General features: G+C 35.9%; 4 protein-coding genes across 6 annotated transcripts; 2 read left to right on the top strand and 2 right to left on the bottom strand.

Moving 5' to 3' along the window:
* Nucleotides 1-193: 193 nt before the first annotated feature.
* Nucleotides 194-7,938, bottom strand: LOC101742870 (uncharacterized). 3 transcript variants are annotated; one of them, XR_009975323.1, is made up of 7 exons: nt 7,567-7,938; nt 4,962-5,130; nt 2,619-4,115; nt 1,536-2,273; nt 1,365-1,448; nt 1,027-1,146; nt 194-553 (listed from the first exon to the last, which is right to left on the bottom strand). XR_009975323.1 is itself a non-coding variant. In XM_062673276.1 (5 exons), exons 1-5 carry the CDS (start codon nt 2,638-2,640, stop codon nt 224-226), a joined length of 1,308 nt encoding a protein of 435 aa, XP_062529260.1. In that variant the 5' UTR covers nt 2,641-2,842; the 3' UTR covers nt 194-223. The 3 variants fall into 3 exon arrangements, 1 of the variants encoding a protein (XP_062529260.1); XR_009975322.1 differs by lacking the exons at nt 4,962-5,130; nt 7,567-7,938 and having other exon boundaries at nt 2,619-2,843; XM_062673276.1 differs by lacking the exons at nt 4,962-5,130; nt 7,567-7,938 and having other exon boundaries at nt 1,027-1,160; nt 2,619-2,842.
* A 2,549-nt stretch (nt 7,939-10,487) lies between these two features.
* Nucleotides 10,488-14,160, top strand: LOC692842 (Sr protein). Its single transcript, NM_001046687.2, is given in 4 exon segments — nt 10,488-10,848; nt 11,075-11,215; nt 11,708-11,858; nt 12,818-14,160. Coding segments are annotated over 3 exon segments (465 nt in total). The 5' UTR covers nt 10,488-10,666; the 3' UTR covers nt 11,850-11,858; nt 12,818-14,160.
* Nucleotides 14,161-14,433: 273 nt separating this feature from the next.
* Nucleotides 14,434-17,632, top strand: LOC101743156 (U3 small nucleolar RNA-interacting protein 2). The gene has a single exon (XM_004921912.5). It carries the CDS (start codon nt 16,268-16,270, stop codon nt 17,612-17,614), a length of 1,347 nt encoding a protein of 448 aa, XP_004921969.2. The 5' UTR covers nt 14,434-16,267; the 3' UTR covers nt 17,615-17,632.
* A 942-nt stretch (nt 17,633-18,574) lies between these two features.
* On the bottom strand, nt 18,575-19,258 carry LOC101743297 (INO80 complex subunit C). Its single transcript, XM_004921913.4, has 2 exons — nt 19,065-19,258; nt 18,575-18,860 (listed from the first exon to the last, which is right to left on the bottom strand). The coding sequence occupies exons 1-2, from the start codon at nt 19,210-19,212 to the stop codon at nt 18,661-18,663; spliced, it is 348 nt and encodes a 115-aa protein (XP_004921970.1). The 5' UTR covers nt 19,213-19,258; the 3' UTR covers nt 18,575-18,660.
* Nucleotides 19,259-24,653: the final 5,395 nt, after the last annotated feature.

Raw genomic sequence — 24,653 nt, 5'->3', positions numbered from 1 at the left:
ATTATAATGTTGGGTGCAAGGCCCTTTCTGTTTTGTAGTTATCATATGGTAGGTACTCATTACAACAAGCTTGCCGTCATCCACCTTAAGGCATGAGATCAAAGTTATTTGAGACATTGTATAACGGCTACGCCGCGCCACCCTTAAAATCCGTTAAAAAATATATTTATCGATTAAATTGAAATACCAAATAATCACTTCATAATAAATTTTAATTAAAAAATTAAATATGCCTCGGACTATCCAGTTTTATAAAGTCATCGATGCGTCGAGCAATCTTTAACATAGGATTTGAAATTTTCTTATGGCAACAATCACAAATTTCACAATTACAAGAACTAGATTTTCTGGAATAATCTGATCGAATAAAACTGCTCCTTGACGCCTTATTTAAAAGATTTTTGGAAACTGAAAATTTATGGAAAGTTCGCCAGGGCTCACTCTTGACGTTTTTATAATAATTTCCAAGATGACCCCCGTGACATCCACGGGCATATTTCTCGGAACCATAATCCCTTTTGTATTGCTGGCAATGTTTATCAGAGCTGTATGGCTGTAAAAATATTTAAAAAAAAACATTATTAAAATTAACATTAATTAAAGTCGTCTTGGCCTAAAGGATAAGACGTCCGATGTATTCGTATCTAGTGAAGCACCGGTGTTCGAATGCCGCAGGCTAGTACAAATTTATCTAATGAAATACGTAGGCACCTACTTTAAAAATCTTCACGATTAACTTCCACGGTGAAGTAATAGACATCTACAACGTAAATGCGCCACCCACCTTGAGATATAAGTTCTAAGGTCTCAGTATAGTTACAACGGCTGCCCCACCCTTCAAACCGAAACGCATTACTGCTTCACAGCAGAAATAGTTGGGGTGGTGGTACCTACCCGTACGGACTCACAAGAGGTCCTACCACTAGTAAGATACATCATCATACATCACCAACGGATATTCCATACACTGCGTGGACAAAAAAACGGATGGCCCTAGTCTATAGTTTATACAATAAAAATCTTTACCGAGAACTTCAAAAATGTCATTGATTTTTTCAAGTTTTCCAATTTTTCACGATTTTTGTGTTTCTGGCTAGTTTCGTTTACGTTGTTTTCATCAGCAAACTTTATTGGTGAGACGTAGGGCTGCAAAATATGGCCTAAAATTAAGTTGACTTAATACCCTCATTTGCTTCAAATTTATAACAATCTTTAAGCTTTGGGGAACTAACAAAAGCAAAAAAAAACAACAAATGCTGCGAAAAAAGATTGAAAATAATAAGAAATAAAAATATACAGGTATGTTATCGTATCTAGGAAAATATTACCTATGAAATTATACCTATGAAAATTTTAAAACTTACACATTTTGCTGATTCCCTTTTTCAGAGCATCGCAAATAAGTACTGCAGTTAAAAACTGAGAGCTATAGTCGTAAAAACAATTCCCTGTCAAGAAATAATACCTTTAATTAAAAATTTATATACTTTGGTAACTTCGTGCTCAAATTGATAAAAAAAATTAGTTAATCTTACCATGATTGAGCTTAATAATTTGATAAGCAAAAGAGACTAATTTCGACCATAAAGCAAAATCCACAATTTCATAGCTCGAATGTTTGGGCTTCTCATCACATCCATCTTCAACTTTTACAGAAACTAAACTGCTGACTTCTGAAACTTCTTCAGAATTAATAGGGGTCATCAAATTTTCAATTTCTTTAAAATCCTTCTGCGAATATTCAATTTGCGATTTTATATCGAAATTATTGGCTAAAAATGGTTCCATTTCATTCGCTTCGTTACGTAAATTATCAGCAGATTCAACATTCTTGAAGTCGCGAACACTAATAGTTTCCGTGCAGCTATTGCAATCTTTAAAGTCTTCTAAGCTTTTAAAATCTTCTTTGTAAGAATTACCGACTACGGAATCTACCCGACTTAAGTCATCATGAAAATCATCGAAACCATCAGGGGTTTCGTCATGGAAGTCAGCAAGGCTTTCGAATATATCTTCAGCGCTAATACTGAGTATGGTCTCATCTCCATACTTAGAACTATAGTGCAACCTTGAATCACTTTCACAAGCTCCGAACTGGTCATGAAGCCTTCTTCTGGCTTTCCTTTCTGCGAGCCCGTGGCGCAGGATTTTATCTTGATACGATTTGTCCTTGAGTCGCCTGGCGGCATCAAGTTGATTCTTTTCAATTTCTTTGAACTGCTCATAAAGGTACCACGATCGAACACGTTGCGATTTATTATCTGTATCTAAATCTAGATATAAAACAATAAAAAACTTTAACAAGATAGAAACTCGACTTCTACCAAATAAATTCAGAATAACATCAATGTAGTCGAATTAAATATGCACTATTAAGGAGAATAAAAGGAAATAATAGGCATAAGAAGCATCAGCTTTCAAATTAAAGGGAAAATCATCGAAATTGGTTTATCTAAAAGAAATTCTAAAGTAACACATAAAAATACAATCGAATCGAGATCATTATCCTTTTTTGAATTCGGTTAAAATATGAACAATTTTTCTTAGTAGGTACTTCTTCAAACATTACAAGAATTGACATGTTCTACTATGCTATTAATCTTTAATGTTGTATTTACCCAAGGAATCTAAGAAATCCATTCCAAAATATTAGTTATAACAGTTATGATTTTAAATTTACGCCGCGCTAATTACTTGAGAGACGAAGTTACATTGTACAAAATGCACAATTCAATTTGAACAAATGCTATGATACTTTAATATGTTAATAATGTTTCTATTCGACATTTAGTTTTCTCTATTCCGAAAGTCAACCTAATATTGAATTTGTCTGTCATAAATTAACAAAGAGAATTTAACAAAAGAAGAAGAAAACAGTAAGGCAAAAAAGAGTTTTTCCTAAAAAAACATTAATGTCGGGGCATATAACCCTCTATCATTACCCTAACAACGCAAATGATCGTCTATAAATTATCTCTTACTTCATATTTATAGGGGCTGGGCAAACTACTCCCTTAAAGTTTTGAAGTCGTCGTCACCTAACGGATAAGTCACCATCGTTATAATTATTCTGATCGGCTCATCGCTTAATCGTAACCTTGACATCGAAGATCTTTTGATGTTCTGAATTTTAACATTAACAGGAATGCGCGAAAAATGCATTTAAACAACAACCAACAGACATTAGGCCGACAACTGAATCAAAAGCCTTGACTTGAATTGCTTCCATTCATTCCATTTCCTTGTTTATGTACATAAACATAATTAGATATTAGAATACAATAAGTCCTGAAAACAGCACCTAATGTATAAATACAAATTTTAATTAATTGGTTTTAAATTGTTTAATTAAGTGAATAATAAAAGAGTCCGTAATTTTTCATGTCATCAAGTAAGTACTTGGTACTTATTAATACCTACTTGATATCGTTCTTGGAATACTTGGCTTGTGGTTAGTTTCTAGAACATTCTGTATACTTAGTGCGAGTTTTTTAACGTTCTCGATAGCGTAAAAGTTAACCCAAATTTGTATGCAGTTGGAACAGCGCCCCTAACGGCAAACGTAGGCAAACGATCCCGTTCCATACAAATATGAGCTAACTTTTACGCTATCGAGAACGTTAAAAAACTCGCACTAAGCACACTGATGTGTGAAGTAAAAAATTGAGGCTAAGGACACAGTAACGCCCTTAAAGATCCAGTAACGCCCTTAAAGATCCCTAAAGATCGAGCGTCGACTGGCTGTCCTGAACTATACTTATAAAATACAGTATACTCGCATTTTCATTAAAAGAAATAATTATTTATTTCACATTTTACATAATTTACAATCTACCAAAAGAAAAACCAAAAGTAACGTTCGGAAATTAACTTCTCTTTATACATTCTAATAAACGCGTTTACAAAAAAATCGTTTCTAAATTTAAAAACAGTTTTGAAACAACACAGAATATTTAGAACGTATAATAATTCAATTAGTAGAAGAATATGGCTCCACCAGCTGGCTGCCTGCTGAACCCAGGGTTGGTTTGCGATGAGTGAACTCCAGAATTCATCAACTTTACGCTGAAGGGCGACCGACGCTCGTGAATACCGCCTCGTCTCAAAGGATGGCCCTGAAATTGGTCAAGGAATTTTAAACTTGATCAAAGTTTGGATTTGGTATTCGGATAAGTAAGAAAGTTAAAAAAATAATTTTGAACCGTGATTTATTTGCTGACGATTGGCAAACGATCTTCTCACCCCCTTAGTATTTAATGGTTTTTAGACGTCACAGACATTACGGCGTGAGTTTCTTGACTTTGACCTCGTGTTTCAATGTGGATGATGTTATTCACGTTATACCTGATAATGACTATAAGCGCCGGTAACCGCTTACCAAGTGAATTGCGAACTCCTTCGCCGACAAAGAAAAAGCGGCTGGCCTGTACCAACTTTCAAACCAGACTGCAAGGTTGCTTCGTGACAGACATAGGGAAGATGATGATTTCAACCAAGCAGACTCAAAATGTACATTAGCAATAGTATAAAGCGAACGTCATAATTTATTATAATAATAGTTGAGATATATTTTAAGTGTGAAAGTAGCCCCGGTAATTAACAAAAAAGAAGTGTGGACGGTTAGCATGGTATCGACATGTGATGCGTAGAGAGGAGATTCATGTGACTAGGAGATGTATGGAAATGGTAGTGGAAGGTAGAGGGGAGAAGAGGTCGACCGGAGTGTGTGAATGACGATATGAGAGAGAGAGAGAGGAGTGAGTGTTGAGATTACGGCTGATAGAAGAGAATGGAATAGAAAAATTCGCTGTGCCGACCCCACCTAGTAGGCTAAGGTGGAAAAAAAGAAGAAGAGTTAAGATATATTTTCCATTAAATCAGACGAAGTACCCTTTAAGCGGGAGCATCTAAAAGATATATTTAGAAATAGCTAGTGCCTTCTTTTTCAAGTGAAAACTCACCATTGGGACTCCACTGCTTGGTAATTTATCACAAGTGTTTCGAAGTCGTCGCCAGGTCTCGCAACCGATCGTCTCTGGCTGCAGGAACACGTCGACTTTATCCGCAAATTGCTCCGTCGAGTGATTGTATTTGGACGTTAAAATGAAGTCCAGGCTGTCGTCTGGCAAACTATTATTTTTTAATTATTAAAAGTAAACACGCGAGCTTATATTAAAGTTGTTTAGGGCACTTTTTCATGAAGTGAGAAAATACTGGTTTACCTTTGTATATGACCTGTCTGAAATTCGGTACAGTGTGCTTGGGTAAAAGTTAACTGAAATTTGTATGCAACTACAACAGCGCCCCTAGCAGCAAACATTCCAACTCCATACAAATATGAGTTAACTTTTACGCTATCGAGAACGTTAAAAATCACGCAGTAAGCACACAGATTTAACTGAGGTATGTAACGTCAAATCAATATTTTAAAGATATAGGAGAACCCTTCATTGCTGGATATAGGCGTCACCCCATGCTCGCCACAATAACCGGTCTTGCGCAGCCCACTATTAATAAATTCCCGCGACCTTCAGCAGGTCCGGAAGTCCAAAGCCCAGCTCGTGGGAGGTCTAACCAGACTGCCGTGATATTTTTTTTATTGTTTAGATGGGTAGACTAACTCACGGCCCATCTGGTGTTATGTGGATACTGTAGCCCCTAAACATAAAACATTAATCCCACTACCCAAATTGAGACAAAAACGGAGCTCCATGCTGAAAGTGCGCACATCACTCATCGTGTATAGGCATAGGCGGTGTTTATCAGCCGGTGACTGTAGTCAACCATCACGTACAATGTGCTTAGTGTGAGTTTCTTAAGGTTCTCGATAGCGTAAAAGTTTACTCATATTTGTATGGAGTTTTGAACGTTTGCCGATAGGGGCGCTGTTCCAATTGCATACAAATTTGACTTAACTTTTACGATATCGCGAACGTTAAAAATTCGCACTAAGCACACAGGTGGCGTTTTGTGGCGGAAATTCACCAACATTAACGAAAGGGTTTTGGTGCCACTAATATGTCTTTTGCTGTCGGATATGGTTACAGAATACTGGGTAAGAAAAGCATCTTATGATCTCGTCGGTGATTTAAAATTAAATTAAATTAAATCAAATTCTAGATACCTACACACCACTAAGGGCGGATTCGACCAAACTTAAATTTAAACTCGAGTAACTATACGAGGAATAACCTATTCCATGATTTTAATCTCGAGTAAATTCATAGTCGTTTTTCCACGTATACTTGCGCTAGGAATAACAATACGCGAATAGCAGAGTGAATGGTGAACAAAAATAAAATCCGGCAAATAAATGTTGTAGTTCAACGGCATAGTGTAAGAGCATACAAATCGTCAACTCGATTTTGCCGTATTTTAGTGTGAAAAAGTAGCTGTTGTGTAAGATATCCAGCTGTCAAACGTATTATTTTTATTTCTTGTTTGTTTGAGGGAATTGTCAAGTTTTGTCGTGTGGTTTTATCTTTTTTCGTTTAAACGTTGCATTCAGACTATTAATAATCATTTAGTGCATTGCGTTGACTTAAAATTAAAACAGAATAAATATTTATGAAATGACAGAAATCAGATGTTGGACTGACAGACGTCATTACTTTATTCTAGGAATAGCTCCGTTATTCCGTGCGAAACGGCGGTATAGTAACAATTCCCGAATAGGCCCACTATTCTTAGGGTCGATTCGACCAAACAAGAGTAAATCTTATTCTTAGAATAACTCGTCAGTTAATCGAGAGTAAATCAATTTTACGTTTTACCAACTACAATTCTAAGAATAGTGGGCCTATTCGGGAATTGTTACTATACCGCCGTTTCGCACGGAATAACGGAGCTATTCCTAGAATAAAGTAATGGCGTCTGTCAGTCCAACATCTGATTTCTGTCATTTCATAAATATTTATTCTGTTTTAATTTCAAGTCAACGCAATGCACTAAATGATTATTAATAGTCTGAATGCAACGTTTAAACGAAAAAAGATAAAACCACACGACAAAACTTGACAATTCCCTCAAACAAACAAGAAATAAAAATAATACGTTTGACAGCTGGATATCTTACACAACAGCTACTTTTTCACACTAAAATACGGCAAAATCGAGTTGACGATTTGTATGCTCTTACACTATGCCGTTGAACAACAACATTTATTTGCCGGATTTTATTTTTGTTCACCATTCACTCTGCTATTCGCGTATTGTTATTCCTAGCGCAAGTATACGTGGAAAAACGACTATGAATTTACTCGAGATTAAAATCATGGAATAGGTTATTCCTCGTATAGTTACTCGAGTTTAAATTTAAGTTTGGTCGAATCCGCCCTTAGAATTGTAGTTGGTAAAACGTAAAATTGATTTACTCTCGATTAACTGACGAGTTATTCTAAGAATAAGATTTACTCTTGTTTGGTCGAATCGACCCTAAATAATACAAATGGTTATAAACAGTCTATCTTATAGATAATCTTATTATTATTATCATATTATAGTTTATGTACAAATAACAAGACGAATGAATGTAAGGAAGTCACGTGATCCTCAAAAATAACTTACTTATAAGGAAAATAAAAGCTTAGTTTTCTAACGCTCGCTAAGGTATGATGAGAAAAAAGTCTAGACGTCACAGGAACTCCGTGTTTCTCCTTCGTAGATAATATTATTTCTTTAGTGAGTTCGCCTTCTTTACGCAAATCCGGGAGAAGCTTTTTATTTCGTACTTGCTTTACTCCAGACATAGTAATATACTTAAATTTCTCTGCTATCCATCAAATCATATATACAATTAGTAGACAGTAAAAGACAAAGAGAGCATAGTACGTATGATTGTAATCGAATTAAACGGAAAATTACAACGATTACATTACATTGACATACGTTTTTTACGAAATGCAAAGCTACGTTGTTATGGTAACAACAGGGTTGTCGAGTAATTGTTAATTATTAGAGTAGTAATTATTTAAGTTAATGTACGCGAGCAATGTAGCACCAATTAGTAGTAGATGTTGACTACATAGTCAACCGGTGAATCTTCTTGATTATTCAAACATTAAAACTTGAAATCAAGATAATTCTAGTCGGATTTAATAGATGCTGCAGCTTTATGTAAACAAAGGAAGGTACTTCATTTATTGGTTCTATTTCAAATACCCATTATGCTATAGCTGAATTGTCTGAATTGGACAATAATTAATGGCCAGTTAAGCTAGTTAAACTTAGCTTCCCTAAATACAGTTTCGAATTGGTGATTCTGACAGAATTCACGCAATAGTGGATACTATTCAGCTATCTGGCTTATTATTATACATTGGGTATCTACGCGACCTCCCTGAAAGCAAAAGAAGATATAAGAACCGTTATTTTGATAAATAAATCGTAATCGAGATTTCTAATGGTATATTTTTCGTGACATTTCCTTTTTTCCCCCTATCAATTCGTTAGCTGTCTAAGGCACTAATCCAGCTACGCCCGGGCGTGAGTGAGTGAGGTGACTTCATGAGCTAAATTTGGTAATCCCAGCAAGAGCAATGCTTCGCAGGGTCTACCACCGGATCGGAATCGCGACCCACAGAGAAGATGAAGAAACTCAGCGGGATGTGTCTATGGGCTAGTTCGCTCGAACTCTTCATCGTAAATCGTAATTCATAATTCGACGAAGACGGTGACTGGTAGTTGAAGGTCCTAAGAACACCCTGAGTGGATCCGGAGGATCCGACAAGACATATTTCGGGCGACGGCGACTTTGCGTTGCCCCATCGCCCGCGTCGGAACACAAGTTAGGCTATGACGGAACTTATGCAAGTTGTCAAGTGTCACTTTGTTAGGAAGGGATTTTTAACACACGTTTATATTCCTTCGAAACAGAGAGCTTTCCGTGCTTGTAAGTTCGCGACTTTTTCCTTGATTTCGTTAACGGTAATAACGCTTCCATTGTGTGGACTCGCGTAATAGATTTTGCAGTCGTAAAGGTCATTAGCACGTGTAGCTCATAAATATCTTCTCATAAAAGAGATTCGTCGTTAGGTACTCCAAAAAAATACGAATTAATTTCAAAATAAACATCTTGAAAGATATCCTAATTCTTGAAAGTTGGGTTAAATATTTCTATAAATTATGACTCATCTTATCTTATCTTAAAAATAATGACTTTCTACCCTGTTGCTAGTGTTAGTCATATAAAAATATCTACTCTGTTTCTTCTTCTTTTTCAGTATGGATGGTAGAGGTAAGGAGAACTTTGAAGTCGTCGTGGCCTAACGGATAAGACGTCCAGTGCATTCGTGTTGAGCGATGCACCGGTGTTCGAATCTCAGACGGGTACCAATTTTTCTAATGAAATACGTACTCAACAAATGCTCACGATTGATTTCCACGGTGAAGGAATAACATCGTGTAATAAAAATGAAACCCGCAAAATTATAATTTGCGTAATTACTGGTGGTAGGACCTCTAGAGAGTCCGCGCGGGTGGGTACCACTACCCTACCTATTTCTACCGTGAAGCAGTAATGCGTTTCGGTTTGAAGGGTGGGGCAGCCGTTGTAACTATACTTGAGACCTTGGAACTTGTATCTCAGGGTGGGTGGCGCATTTACGTTGGATGTCTATGGGCTCCAGTAACCACTTAACACCAGGTGGGCTGTGAGCTCGTCTCCCATCTAAGCAATAAAAAAATAAAAAAAATAAGGAGAACCGTCTCATATGGGAGAAGCTTGAAAAAGTGTCCCACTTTCAACACTAAATAACTGGTCAAAAATCCTCCAGAATGGCGCTAGCATAGGCACAGGGTATATGAATTGAGCAGTTGTTACTGATTGAAGTATGCTGAGTTAGGAAATTTAATATATTTAATGACTAGAGTAGTTAGTGACAGTGTAATATACAAGACCTTGCATGTTTACGTAGTCCAAACTAATTTCGTCAATATAACCTAAAATTATTGCTGTGGTAAAACGTGGAGACATCGATTGGATTTTCTTATCAGCTTTAAATAACATACTTTTTGTGATTTTGTAGTGCTTTCGTTTATTTCTCAATCCTATTCTAATAACTTTCAGCGCCTTTTTTTTAAATTTACCCGGTTGCTACTGTAGCGCCACCCTTATGTAACAAATTTTAACGGACACTTTTTACACACAGAGATGGTAGGTTCTCCTTACATCTACCCTCCATATTTTTCAGCATGGCAATCAATTTTCTGCTATGGCATTGTTGGCAGTATCTTTTTTTTTAATTAAAGTTTATTTTAAAAACAATCTGCAATATGAAAAATTGAGAAAATGACGCAATTGTTTTTTTTAAAATTGTTATAAATTTACATGTAATGAAAAAAGAGACGATATTAAAAGGAATTAAACGAGATGAAATGAAATATTAGGTCTTTAGTGGATCATGCGGTATTCTCTTACCCCAAAAGTTGGAAAACATTTTGGGAAATTAATGAAATGAGATTTGGCAACCCTAAACCATAGACTTGTCCTAAGGTTCCGGCATCAATGTATCTATAACCTATGGTTCCGGCAGACAAACGGCCATTTTTGTAACAATTCTTGCACGCGCTCAACTGATGTGACGCCGTCGTGCTATACTAAAGTGAATTTAACAACATTGTATTATTCAATTTGTTTGATTTGAGCTGAATATCTATACTACTCAAAATGAGTTACGGAAGACCTCCGCCACGAATCGATGGCATGGTCTCGTTAAAAGTAGATAATCTTACCTACCGAACGACGCCTGAAGACTTACGCCGCGTTTTCGAAAGGTGCGGAGAAGTTGGTGATATCTACATTCCCAGAGATCGGTACACAAGGGAAAGTAGAGGATTCGCCTTCGTGAGGTATGTAAAAAAAATATATGTATTTGTATGACGTCACACGCCGGTTTAATGCCATGATGCGACCTATTTCTGTACCAAGGCGGCAGCACGATATGCTGTCTTCTAGCTATGGATATAACGTTTGGCAACTAAGGGTTTTACAAAATTCAATGTTTATTGTATTATTAATATATTTGAATTCTTCTAAATTATACAGTGATATTAAAATTGGCACTATCGTTATAAGGTTTTTCGAGCGTCGTGACGCTGAAGAAGCCCTAGACACGATGGACGGACGAATGTTGGACGGCAGGGAACTTCGCGTTCAGATGGCGCGATATGGTCGCCCCTCATCGCCATACAGGAGTCGTTACGATCGCAGGCGCAGGTACGGAAAAATTAATTTACCACAAGCACGTACACATACCATTTATCTTTTCGTAGTATCACGAAATTGTAAAGTTTGTAATTAAAGTTAGCTTTAAACCACGATAATAAGAATTAATATGCTGCAATGTTTCATTATCATTGCACACTCAATCAACTTCACTCTGGAAGTTTTTTTGTGAAGATGTGTCAAACATGTCCTACAGACAGGTATCAATTGTGATAGGAACCGATAGATCCGATATCCTATGGATACTATAGATCATTCTGCCCCTAAAATTGGTGGCGAGCAATACTCAGTTTAGTTGTATGAAATTTTAAAAACCCTTTGCTTTAATGTTATCGACAGCTTCTTCAACTTTGAAGGTGCAAGATACTGCTTTAAACACAGAGGAAAATATGAATAGTATCTTTTTGTTTCATATGCGAAACAATTGAATATGGAAAGAAATCAGTGAGTGGTATTTTATGTGTACTTTGTTTATACTTGTAGGTCCAGGTCTCGTTCCCGCCGTCGTAGTTACTCGCGCAGTCGTAGCCGCAGCCGTTCGCGCAGTCGCTCTCGCTCTGACTCAAAGAGTTCCAGGGGACGTTCCCGCTCACACAGTCGTTCTCGCTCACGATCCAGACACTGAAATGTCCTTGTAAGTACCAAAATGTACTATGATATTAGTATTTAGGATTACTTAAAAATGTATTTCAGGTTAACTGTACTTAATACTACCACTATTTGACTAGTTTTCAGCTTTACTTGGTCAATACAAAAATGGTAATAAGTAATTTCATAATTTAGTAAAAACATTGTCATAATATTCCTGTACCTGTATTGTATGTATTTTTTTGTAATATTCGTAGAAGGAAGCCTGTAAGATTACACATCCTAGCACCATACTTATCACAATGCCTTAATTGGTAATGACAATGAAAAAATTCTCAAAATGGTCAATTGCTCTAGCCTACTGCTCCTTCAAATCTAGAACAATAATCAACTGCTCAGCATACAACTTACAATTGCCAAATTGTTGTAACAGAAAAGTCTGTTAACATGTTCTGATGAGGAACTATAAAAATCAAAAACTGTTGACCCTAATTTGCAGTCCTCTGAAATGGATCACACTACATTCCATTTATTTCAAACAATGACTACAAACTTTTAAATGGATTTAATTACTCTCTTTGTCGTTCATTGGAAAAACTTCATGAAATTTTGTGTTATGTTGTTTGTACATGTTTTGAAATAAGTCTGTTGAGGGGCCCATTCAAATGCATTAGTTGCATTGACATAACTATTACACTGATTCTAAATAATTAAAACAACTACTTCAAAAAATTTATTTATTTATTTCTTAGATGGATGGACGAGCTCACAATCCACCTGGTGTTAAGTGGTTACTGGAGCCCATAGACATCCACAACGTAAAAGCCGCCGCCCACCCTGAGATATGAATTTCTAAGGTCTCAGTATAGTTACAACGGCTGCCCCATCCTTCAAACCGAAATGCATTACTGCTTCATGGCAGAAATAGGAAGGGTGGTGAAACCTACCTGTGCGCACTCACGCAAAGTCCTACCACCATTAGTAATTTTATTTATCTTATTACAGATGGTGTGAGAGTGTACCTGTTGAGAGCTGAAGTGCTGTACTAGACGATTGAGCAGCCTTTAGCCAAGGTACTAATCACAACTATTATATAAGCCACCCTCAGACCTAACTATGGTGAACATAGTGACAACACATTCAATGTAACAAATTATCTATAAGTTTCTATAGGTTAACTTACTACATTTAAGATTGTATTCATTTCTTTTTATTTTCATTGTGTGTGACTGTTTCATCTTTATAAAAAAAAGGAAATTAGTATGTGTAGCTTTATATTTTTTGTCTTCTGACTTACTTGAGGTTGTAAAATTTAATGAATTTTAAATAATTGGTACAATATTAGATGTGATGTGGGAGCGGTTAGATATTATTTCAGGTTCATAAAACAATCTGGAAGACTAAACCACTACAAGGATTATTTGGGCTAACTTGGGCATTAATTTGTGAACTCCAATTTTGGTAATGATAAAATTTCATAAAACAATGTCCCTAATACTTAAAAATGCTAATAATTGAGTACTGGGTTGTTGAAGATGTATCTGAGTGTAAAAATAATTTGCATATAACTATTAATACTAATGTAATATGACCCAACCTAATACTCAGGATTGTATTATGTAGAATTCTTACGTATGTAAATTTAATTACTTCAAGATTAACTGATGAATTGGTATGCTCAGGGCGTGAGGTGAGCGCGTGGAGCGTTGCTGTGTGCGGGGAGGGGGTTGTGTGCGCTGTTTGCTGACAGACGCGGAATTGCCGTAATTGCAGTATCAAAGTTATGAGTAAATCTTTGTATTTATTGCCCAACCGACACATGCATTTTGTACAAAATTAATGACACGTTGCTATATATAGCATTACAAAAAAAATAAAAAAAATATAAAATGTAAGTATATAAAAGATCTTTATTCCTATGATAAACAAACTTTATATCAACAATATTGATGCAAAAGAGTTGATATAGTAAGTAAAATGTGTGCACAGATTTCTAGTAGTAATCGGAACAATAATGCATCAGAAACAAACCCAGAGGCTGTATGTTGTTGGAGCACAGACTGCACTAACATTTGCATTTGTTTAACAGGCCGGTGCTGCTCGCTGGCCTGTATGCTGTTGCAGTCTTCTATGCTGTTTCGAGCTCGTCTAGGTTCTTATCGGTAACCCCCTGCCCTCCTTTGTGTGCATTGCCTTTAAACTTGTAGTTTGAGCATGACTTGCTGTAAAAGGTTTGTAGCAAGCATCTTTTGCTTTCAATGTATTTAGAAGAGAAGATCGTCACACATGGATCAGCTACAGGATTTTGTCGTAGGTTTTTTTGTCAAATAAAATAATAACTATGTAAATGACTTTTATTTATCTCTCCAATACAAACTATATCGACGCTTGAAAGGCAAACATGACTAAGCGATGATGCGTGAACTTTACAGTAGACTAATTTAAAGTTGAAATACCTGAATTTTTTATTTATTTTAACGAATCTAGCTGTAAAATTGAAATTATTTTAATAGACTTAGAAATATATTTTTTTGCGCATCGAATATGGTTATTGCCTATCATTTATGTACAAAGCAGTTATTGTCGCTTAGTCATGTTTGCCTTTCAAGCGTCGATATACTCTGAAAATAAGATAGTATATCAACTGATAAATAAGTGGTGGATACTGCCAGTCACTAAAAATGTCAGCCGTACTTTAGGGACAGAAAAACAAATTGATCACTGTCGTCATCACACAAACTTTTTAACACTTTGTTTTCATAATAAAAACGTCTAAGTTTGATTCAAGGAGAAAAGTAATATAAGGAAATGAAAATAAGAATTGTACACACATATTTGTCTTCGAAATTAAGCGACATTTAGACTTGCGGTGTCTTACTTCAAATATAAATTTAATGAGGTAATTAAATTGATTCTCTACCTGTTGTTACCTGAGGAATTTGCTAACACTAGTCCTAGCAAGAGCAGTCCTTCGCAGAAACTACCACCAGATCGGAAACGCGATCCGGCGACAAACTGGGTTAATTTGCTCGCCGAACCTTTCGTCGCAAGCTACGGGTTCCAAGATTCCTACTCACGGTAACGATAGAGCAAGGTGTGCTAAGAATCTGTATTACGGTAGGCTACCTTAGGGCCGTGTCACACCGGAATGGCAGCGATGCCTGCCTCCAGACTACATGCGCCTAGTCTTCTCTTGACTAGTTTAGTTTCTTCATTCGGCAATGATACTCGTGTGTTTGGAGTGAACATTATGGAATTCGTTATTATATAAGACCGCGGTGTCGCGAGCGGCCTTGAAAACTTGCATACGCCCCGTCATGACCTATGCAAGTGTAGTGTTCGCTCACGTGGCCCGCACTCACTTATAATCATTCCAAGTTATTCAATCCCGTTTTTGCAGGATAGCCGTCGGAGCCCCGTGGTTCGTCAGGAACGTCGACCTCCATGACGACCTGGACTTGGAGTCCATCAGTAAGTGTCTGCGTCGATGCGCCACTTCGATAAAGAGGCACGACACGAGAACCCTCTCATCGTGGCCGCCGGTAACTACATTCCCGATCCTGCGGAAATAATGGAAAGCAGTCGACGTCGCCCCAAACACGTCATTTCGGTTCCTCCCGATCCACTAACGGTGCTTTTGGGTACCTCAAGCACCGGTCACCGTTCTCGTTGAAACCGTCGCTTGCGACGAAGGGCTCGACGAGTAAATGAACCCTCAGACACAGCCCACTGAGTTTCTCGCCGGATCTTCTCAGTGGGTCGCGTTTCCGATCCGGTGGTAGATTCTGCGAAGCACGGCTCTTGCTAGGGTTCGTGTTAGCAACGTCGTCAGGTTTGAGCCTCGTGAGCTGTGACGTATAATGAACGATCGCTGTTGCAGGTGGGTTCTCGACCGCACAACGGAAAACGTAGCGTTGGACGCCCCTTGATTAGGTGGTGCGATTACTTCCGAATGATTGCCGGCAAGAGGTGGATGAAGAAAGTCCAAGATCGGGCTCAATGGTGTAGATTAGGAGAGGTCTATGACCGCAGTGGACAACTGTGGGCTGATGATGAACAACTTTTTAGCTACAGTGACAGTGCACAAGCTTAGCAAAGTCAAATAAAGCCACTAGACGTTTCTTCCAAAAAATCTCAGTAACCATCATTTTACTGAGACTCCATTTCATCAAATGTCATCTTATTTCATTTATTTTCAACCCAATTCATTAGTATCAAGTAAATCATCTTCATGTTTCATCAATATCATTTAGCTCCATATTTTTCATAAAAGAAAATTAAAGATTATGCTGTATGGTACGACACCTTCGCCTTTCCTGTAGTAAAAACGGAACTATTATTATTTATGATAAATGCATAGATAACACACAATATAGATACACGGCAGGAAAGGAGCAGTGTGTGTTTTGATATTGTTGTTTTTTTTAAATCAAAAGTTCATTAAAAACCTTTGAAATGTCGTCTTCGTTCTTCCTCAAAGGCAAATCTAGACAAGTTCAAAAAAGAAAAGGAGAAAAAATAAAAAAGAAACCTGTGAAGAAATCGACACTTCCTAACCTAGAAAACGGACACGAATCGTCCGATAGTGACTTAGATTTAAAGAAATTTTCAGATGCAGAAGAATCTGAAAGTGATCATGAGACAGTGGAGGAAAAGAAATTAAGGTTAGCTAAAAAATACTTAGAGGAAATTGAGAAAGAAGAAGCTAAACGAGCCGAAGAAAAGGAGATCGATGATGCAGTCCAAAAACGTTTACAAAGAGATTATCTTGAACAGAGAGGGAAACTTAAATTGGAACTTGCTGATAAATATCAGGCACCTACTGACAGCGATGTCAAAGTCATACGAGCTAAAGAACATCGACTTACTCTCACATGTGTTTGTATCAGTAATGATAGTAGCTTAGTATTTACAGGCAGTAAATGTAGCACGATTGTTAAATGGAGTATCAAAGAAAAGAGAAAAGTTGGTACATTAACATATAAAACCCACTCGAATTTCTTAAAAGGTGGCATTACTAGTTTAGCTATATCAACAGATTCAAAATATCTCGCATCATCCGACGAGTCATCCAACATTCAAATTTGGGACCCAATAACCTTTAAGCATATACATACATTTAAAGGACACAAAGATTCTATCATAGGTCTAGTTTTTAGAAAGAATACACATGACATGTACTCTGCAAGTAAAGATCGCTCTGTAAAAATTTGGTCATTAGATGAAATGTCTTATGTGGAAACACTTTTTGGTCATCAAACTCCAATATCATCCATTGATGCATTGACAAGGGAGAGAGCAATAACATCTGGTGGCAGGGATAGTACAATTAGAATATGGAAAATAGTAGAGGAATCACAGCTAATATTCAATGGCCCTGTAGGTAGTCTTGATGAAGTGAAACTTTTGGATGAAGAACATTTTGTGTCTGGTAGTGATAATGGTTCCATTTGCCTATGGAGTGTCTTGAAGAAAAAACCATTATATATAGTCCCAGAGGCCCATGGCACCGAAAATGATGTTCCCAGGTGGATCACTAGCCTTGCAACTTTATTAAATTCAGATATTTTTGCATCTGGATCTTGGGACAATCAAATCAGACTGTGGAAAATTTATGACTCTTATAAGAAAGTTCAGCCTTTGTTCAGTATAGAAATAAATGGTTGTGTTAACTGTATGCAGTTTACTTGCGATGGTAATCAATTATATGTGGCAGTGGGACAAGAACACAAAGCTGGGAGGTGGTTTAAGTTGTCATCTGTCAAAAATGGTCTTGCAATTGTTAATTTTAAAATAAAATAAACTTAAATAAGCATCTAATTCTGTTTATTCTTCAAAACGTAACTATATTTATTATGTACCAGTTAACTTAATCAATATTTTCCTATACAACTCCCAAGTTTTTTTCCATGTGGTCCCAGTTTGAACTATAATGAGCTTCTCATAAATAAAAATATCTGTATAAACATTGTATCAAGTCTCACCATTAATAACAATATTTATTTTATTTATATTTAGTACTGGTGGTAGGACCTCTTGAGCCCTCACTGGTAGGTACCACCACCTTGCCTATTTCTGGTTTATGATTCTGTGACAGGTGGATTGCGGCATTTACATTGTAGATGTCTATGGGCTGTCTAATAAAAGCTGTCTTATTTTCTTACCTGCACACTTGACTGTAAATTTAAATTAGTTAATAAAACATTGAAAGTAGATTATCACAGCAATTCTACATCACCAAAAGTTGAATATTTCCTTTGTGGTGTATAAGTTCTAATATTACTTCAGTTTAGCTACAAAGTTTGTGTGTCACGTTTATTATAAGAGAGCACATAAAAACACTTCAATGTTTCAATAGCAATTTTGAGCCCATGCTATGTAACTACATATCAATGATGTTCATCTGATTTTCGGTGTCTAAATAGTCAATTATTTTTTTAAATACAATTGAAATTTTACTTTTAATTAGTACCATGTAACCAGATTTCTTAATTGTCATGTCAACGCCAAAGTATTTTATTTTATTCATTATTCACATTTCCCAAAATTTTTTTTATTAAAACCTAACAAAAGAAGATATAGTGATGACAAAGAGGTGTTTATTCTGTATATGGACAAACTGAATGTTGTTTAGAACAGTAAGCTTATTTTCATAATATTCCTAGTGGGATCCAAGTGATATAAGGGCAAGGCCTTATTTCCCCTATTACATGATAGCTACCTAACTTATGACATATTGGTTAATTTTAAAAATTACACTAATAAAGCTATTACTTCCTTTATTTAATTATGGTAATCAATATGCTTCTTTAACAAATAGGTATTAACTGCATATAGAATCATGCATCTTATCCCACGATAGTGTTTGCTCCTCTGAGTTGTAAATATCCTGCTGTTATGTCCATTGGAAGGTTCCTGACTGTTGCAAATTCTTCAGCATTAGAAAAATAAAGTTTTGAGTGTCTATCCATATATGGTGCTGGTAATCCTGATATGTCTGAATATTTTTTAATAGGTTTGAATGTTGGCGGAGCATTTATTGAATAATCTGTAAACAAATTACAATAAATAAGTGTGTAAAGTATCATCGGCATCAACGTAATGTTCTTGTTTTATTGTTTAAATTTTGGTGCTAACCTCTATCTAAATAATATCATTATTTTCATAAACTAAATTTAATCGGACCCATATGAAGGATTTGGTTGAAGACAGGTAAGAGCCAAAGGAAAAAATAATAAATTTTCATACTAACATAAAACTGCTTCATTTGGCCATGGTAATGCTCGATCGGCTGTTAAGATTTGTTTTAAAGATCTCCACATACGTTTTTTAGATCCACTTTTTACAATGAATTTGTTTTCTCTCTTGAAACAATAATATTTCTCTAATTCATTAGACATGTTTACAATTTATAGCATAGATTATACACTTAATATATTCGAGATGCTGATTTATAGCAACCCAAAGATAACAGTTTTTTTTTCTTTTTTTATGGCCTGGTAACGAGACCTTTAAGGCACATAGATAATAGACTTATGGACTAATCCATAAGTGACACCTATATACCTAGTCAGGTCATAAACTCTGTCACATGTCTAATATAAAATAATTGAAACAAGTTTATTCATTATGTAACCATTCATATACCAAAATGAACTTAACAAAACATAGATTCTTATGACACTAAATTTTATTCAAAATGACCTCCGTGATTTTGAATACAGGCCTTCAATCTGCGCGGCCAGTCGTCTATCGCAGCACGAACGAGGTCCATGTCAATATCGGCGGCTGCCTTAATCAAGGATGTCTTGAGTGACTCCAAATTGGGATGAGGCTTTGAGCACGCCTTTTCCTCCAAGTGTTGCCATATCTTGTAATCTAACGGATTCAAATCTGGACTGGAGGAGGGCCAGTCTTCGTGCCGGATGAAGTCGATTTCACACGCCAGTCTTGTGTGCTCTTCGCTCTATGAGCTGGCGACGAATCTTGTTGGAATACCCAGTGCCTGTTATTGAACATGGTATGAGAAACAGGTTCCACAAGGTTCGTCAGGACTGTATTTTGATACACAACTGCATTCGTTTTTACACGTTTTCCTCAAAAATGTACCTCTGTTAAGCCCCAATAAGAAACTCCCAACCATACCATGAGAAAATGACTTCGTTGGACACGTGGAATACGGTTGCTCGCTTCTTCACTACTGTGTGCGTACACCTTATCATTTTGTTTGTTGTAGCTCTCTTCTACGGTAAAAATTTTTTCATCCGAAAAAAGAATTTCCCGATATTTTTTTCCCGCGTACCACTTCAACAAAGCGCGGCATCTCTTCAGTCTCAGGTCCATTAGACGAGCATTCAAACGATGTCCTGTTTTTCTTCGATATGCCCGAAGCCCTAAGTCTTCATTTAACACCCTTTTCACCGTGGTTCTGCTTAACCCCATCTGAAGGGCCAACAGTTTCTGCTTACGTTTGGGATTTCTTTGAATTCGCGCCTTCACAGCTTTTATCACTGCTGGAGTCCTAACAGACCGAGGGCGACCACTTCTTGACCTGTCATCTACACTAGAGTCTTCATTGTATCGTTTGATAGTACGATAAACGAATCTTTTGGTTATATTCAAATTTTTCAGTATGTTAAAAATTTGAATTGGCGCTTAACCGCAACGATGCAACGCAATAACTGCAACACGGTCTTCTTTAAGCGTCCACTCCATATTCAAAAATAAGTAAAATTCTAAAAGTATGCATTTTTTATTTTCATGAGCAATTCGAAATTCGAATTCAATAAACTTTTTTGTGGCCAGCATTCTAAAACAAAAGTTTTTACTGTGTGACAATACTTATGACCTGACTAGTTATACATACAGCTTATAGATTTATCATATAGACCATAGATTATACACTAGTATATTCGAGACTATAGACTACCTATAGCTGATCCGCTAGACGTTGACCTGTCATAACTTTGAATCTTGAATTCGAATTGGTTGAATTAATAAAAAAATATTATACAAAACATATTATGTAGTTTTTAATATTATAATACTATATGCAGAAATCTTCGTTTTATATATGGAGACTAGTTAAAAAAGTGTCCACCTATAAATAGCAAGTTATTGTTGGAAAAGTCACCGAAATAGCTCTAGTGTGGGAAGTAGAAATTATATTAATTTATAGCATTTCTAGGCAGTGAAGTGTAGTGTGGTAGTTTATAGTGCTGTTTTTAAAATCCTTCCCCTTGCTAATATGGCGGCATCTTTATGTGCTCCGAAGTTTGTATGTGTAAGTAATGGCAGGCAACACTTTACACATGTGAAGTAACAGTTTTCGAATATTGAAATGTTTATTTAAATGTTTAAAGCAGATGATTGTCTTCTCTTCAGTAATGACAATGGACTTCTCATCTAGACACGAACAGTGCAACATCTTAGGGTTTTATAAAAATAAAATATTGTAATGGCGTAATAGTGTACAAAGTGTTTGCAATACATATTAACCATGAAGCAGAGTGCTTTTAAATAGCCCCTCAACTCCAGAACCCAGTCCCCTCAAATTTAAACGTCCAACAGGCTCCCTTTCAGCGGCTTTTTATACACTTTTTTGCGGCGACTTTTTTAATACATTGAAATAGAGCTACTTATCCTCCATAGTTCCATTTTCTGATACGTAGATAAATAAGTTTGTTGGTATGCCAACATGGGAACAGGCGATATAAAACCATGTGAAAAACATGAATTTTCAAGTTTTATGCCACAAACACATGGCAACTAATTACTACTGGCAACAGAATTTATTAAGCAAAAATTATTTGGTACATTTTAGTAGAATTCACGTTTTTCAGTACTCTAGAACGTTTTTGGTATATCGGACAAATTCGGGGTATTCCCCCTTTCATCGAATGGATTGTAACTATTTAAATTACAATCCATTCGATGAAGTATTTCATCAAAAAAATTGTATGTTTCTCAAACACAATTTTTCATATTTTTTGTTTTATTAATTTGTCACATACAGAAAACTGCGCCAGCTTTGACATCATCAGCGTCTGAATCGGCTGAAATCATCCATTCTTCATTTTCTATATTCAAAAATTACAAATATTGTAGGACGAATAAACCATACCTTTTTTTTGTAGGACATTGTTTTATTTGGACGAAAAACATATTAACCTATCACGTGATACCTTTGTTTGGACCAAGATGACATACCACGCAATTTGTAGGACAATGTGGGTGGTAAACTATGCAAATGTTAGCTAACGAATAAAAAAAAATCAGCTGGTTAGTAATTATTTTTCATGACCTTGCTTATGATACATGTTGGAGAGGGGGGACTCCCTAACAAAACCTTATATTTTGTAGGACAAATATTTTTTCACGTTATTTAGATAATTATCTCGATATTTAACAAAGAAAAGTTCGGTTAGTAATAAATTTTTAAAGTCAAAAAAATCAAAATATTTTATCTTTGCTACCCCCAATAAGCTACCATTTACCAACGTTACTGTAAGGAAAAAAGTTGGGTGTCTAGTCAAAAGGAAGCTACTCACGAAAAATCAGCTTGTTAGTAATAAACGATGAAAAGTGTACCAGGGATCCTGTACTATTTTATTTAGATTTAAAAAAAAACATTGATATCTTTAATCAATGGTGGTTTCTTTGTCTTTTTATTATTTTATCGTTTTATTAGGAAACATTCATGTTTTTACGTCGTAACACGACGACAGCAAAAAAAATTTCTTTTGGTATAATTTAGTAGCTTTTAACCACCACAAGCAGTAGATTCGTCAAATGAAATCTGGTCATACTGATGCTTGGACCCATGTGTGAGACTTCCTTTTTGGCGGGAAATAGGAAGGCGGCAAATTGAAATTTTTTTTACAAAAAAATTACATTTATTAGTTATAAATATTAAAAGTTTATAAAATGTCGTCAGAAAGTGACGGCGATGATGAGGGAAAAAGAAACGAGGCGAAAAAACGCAGATATCATGGGGACGACGGACAACCAGATTCGGACTGCAGATATAAACCTTTTCTCAAACCTGGGTACCGTCGTAGTTATCCTGATAACTCTCTTAATGACGAGTTTCCTGTCTACATCGAAGGTATCAGTAGAGAAGATAAAATTGGTAACAAAAATCCTTTACTTTTATCAAAAATTTTTAAGTCGGTGAAGGGCATTAAAGAGAACAGGCGCATTAATGCTAATAAAATAATGCTTATATTTAAACAGGCAGTGGCTGCCAATGATTTCATAAACCATAATTGCCTTAAAGAAAACAACATGAAAGCTTACATTCCGGCATCTTCAGTGGAGCGTGTGGGGAAGATAAGATTCATTCCTACAGAAACGAGTAACACTGAACTCTTCGACAAATTAATATCAGATTCAGAAATCATTGCTGTTAGACGTTTCACAAAAAAAGTAGGCGGAAATATAGTCCCAATGTCCATAATAAGTGTGACCTTTTCGAGTACTGTTCTTCCAGATTTTGTATATTTAGATAATTGGAGATATAAGGTATTCCAATATGTACCACCTTTGATGCAGTGTTTCAGATGCCTTAAATTTAGACATAGTGCCAAAGTGTGTCGGAATGAACAGGTCTGTTCTAAATGTTCAGGCAATCATTCATACAAAGATTGTTCAAGTGAAATTCTGAAATGTTGTAATTGCCAAGGCGATCATTTAGCTATCTCAAGATTTTGTCCAGTGAAACAAGCCCTTTATGAAAAACATAAAAATGTTTATTTAGCAAAACAATATGCTACAGTTGTATCTAAAGAATTTCCACCTTTGCAAAGACTTCAGAACAGACCAGATCATTCAATACAAAAGAATCAAATTAAATCACAGGCCTTAATAGATAATCCTAATTCTGTTAAAAAACAACCTACTAAATTAAACTCAACTAATAATGTATCTTATGAAAATCTATTAAATGATAATAAGTTCCTAGAAATAATTGTTAAAACTATAGTAATGATAGCCAATTCAAATTCTGCAAAAACTATGACACACATTAAAGATATACTTAAACAAAATTTAACCCTCTAATGGATCCACTTAAATTAATGCAATTTAACATTCAAAGCATAAACAATAAAAAATGGTTACTTAAAACTATACTTAAAGATAATTCCATAGATTTGTGTCTACTCAATGAAACTTGGCTTAAAAAATCTAGTCCTTCTGTTAATATAACCGGATACAATTACATTGGAAAAAATGCACAAAACGAGCATGGCGGTGTAGGTATATTGATAAGAAATACTCTTCAATACAAAACTATCAAAACAGCATTTTATCAGGATATTCAAAGTATCGCTATTGTAGTGTCGACAGTATCAGGACCAGTGTCCATTCTTTGTGTATATTGTCCACCTAAAAACAATAATAGTCGTAATTCGATTAGACTGAATAAATTAAAAAATATTATTAGTAAAATACCGAAGCCATGTATAGTTTCTGGCGATTTTAACGCCCACCATATTGCTTTTGGCTGTAGCACTACGAATTCAAGAGGTAGAGAATTAATAGATATTTTTGATGAATTGGATTTATGCATCTTGAATACAGGATCAGCCACTACTATACAGAGACCAGGCTTCAATTCTTCAGCCATAGATGTTACTTGTGTCAGCCCAGTCCTCGCTCCACTATGTGAGTGGAAAGTCGGGGATGACCCTCATGGTAGCTACCATTATCCAACATTTATTGATCTGATTACCTCCCCTAAAAAGTATCAAATTAAGGATAGCTCACAAAAGTATTTATTCAAAAGAACAAATTGGGATGTATATATGGAAACATCTAAAGTAATGTTTGATAGCTTTTT

This window comes from Bombyx mori, chromosome 17 (assembly GCF_030269925.1).
Source record: "Bombyx mori chromosome 17, ASM3026992v2".
Lineage (NCBI taxonomy): Eukaryota > Metazoa > Arthropoda > Insecta > Lepidoptera > Bombycidae > Bombyx > Bombyx mori.
The sequence above is the reverse complement of the archived record's forward strand: the minus strand, read 5'-3'. Positions and strand labels throughout refer to the sequence as shown.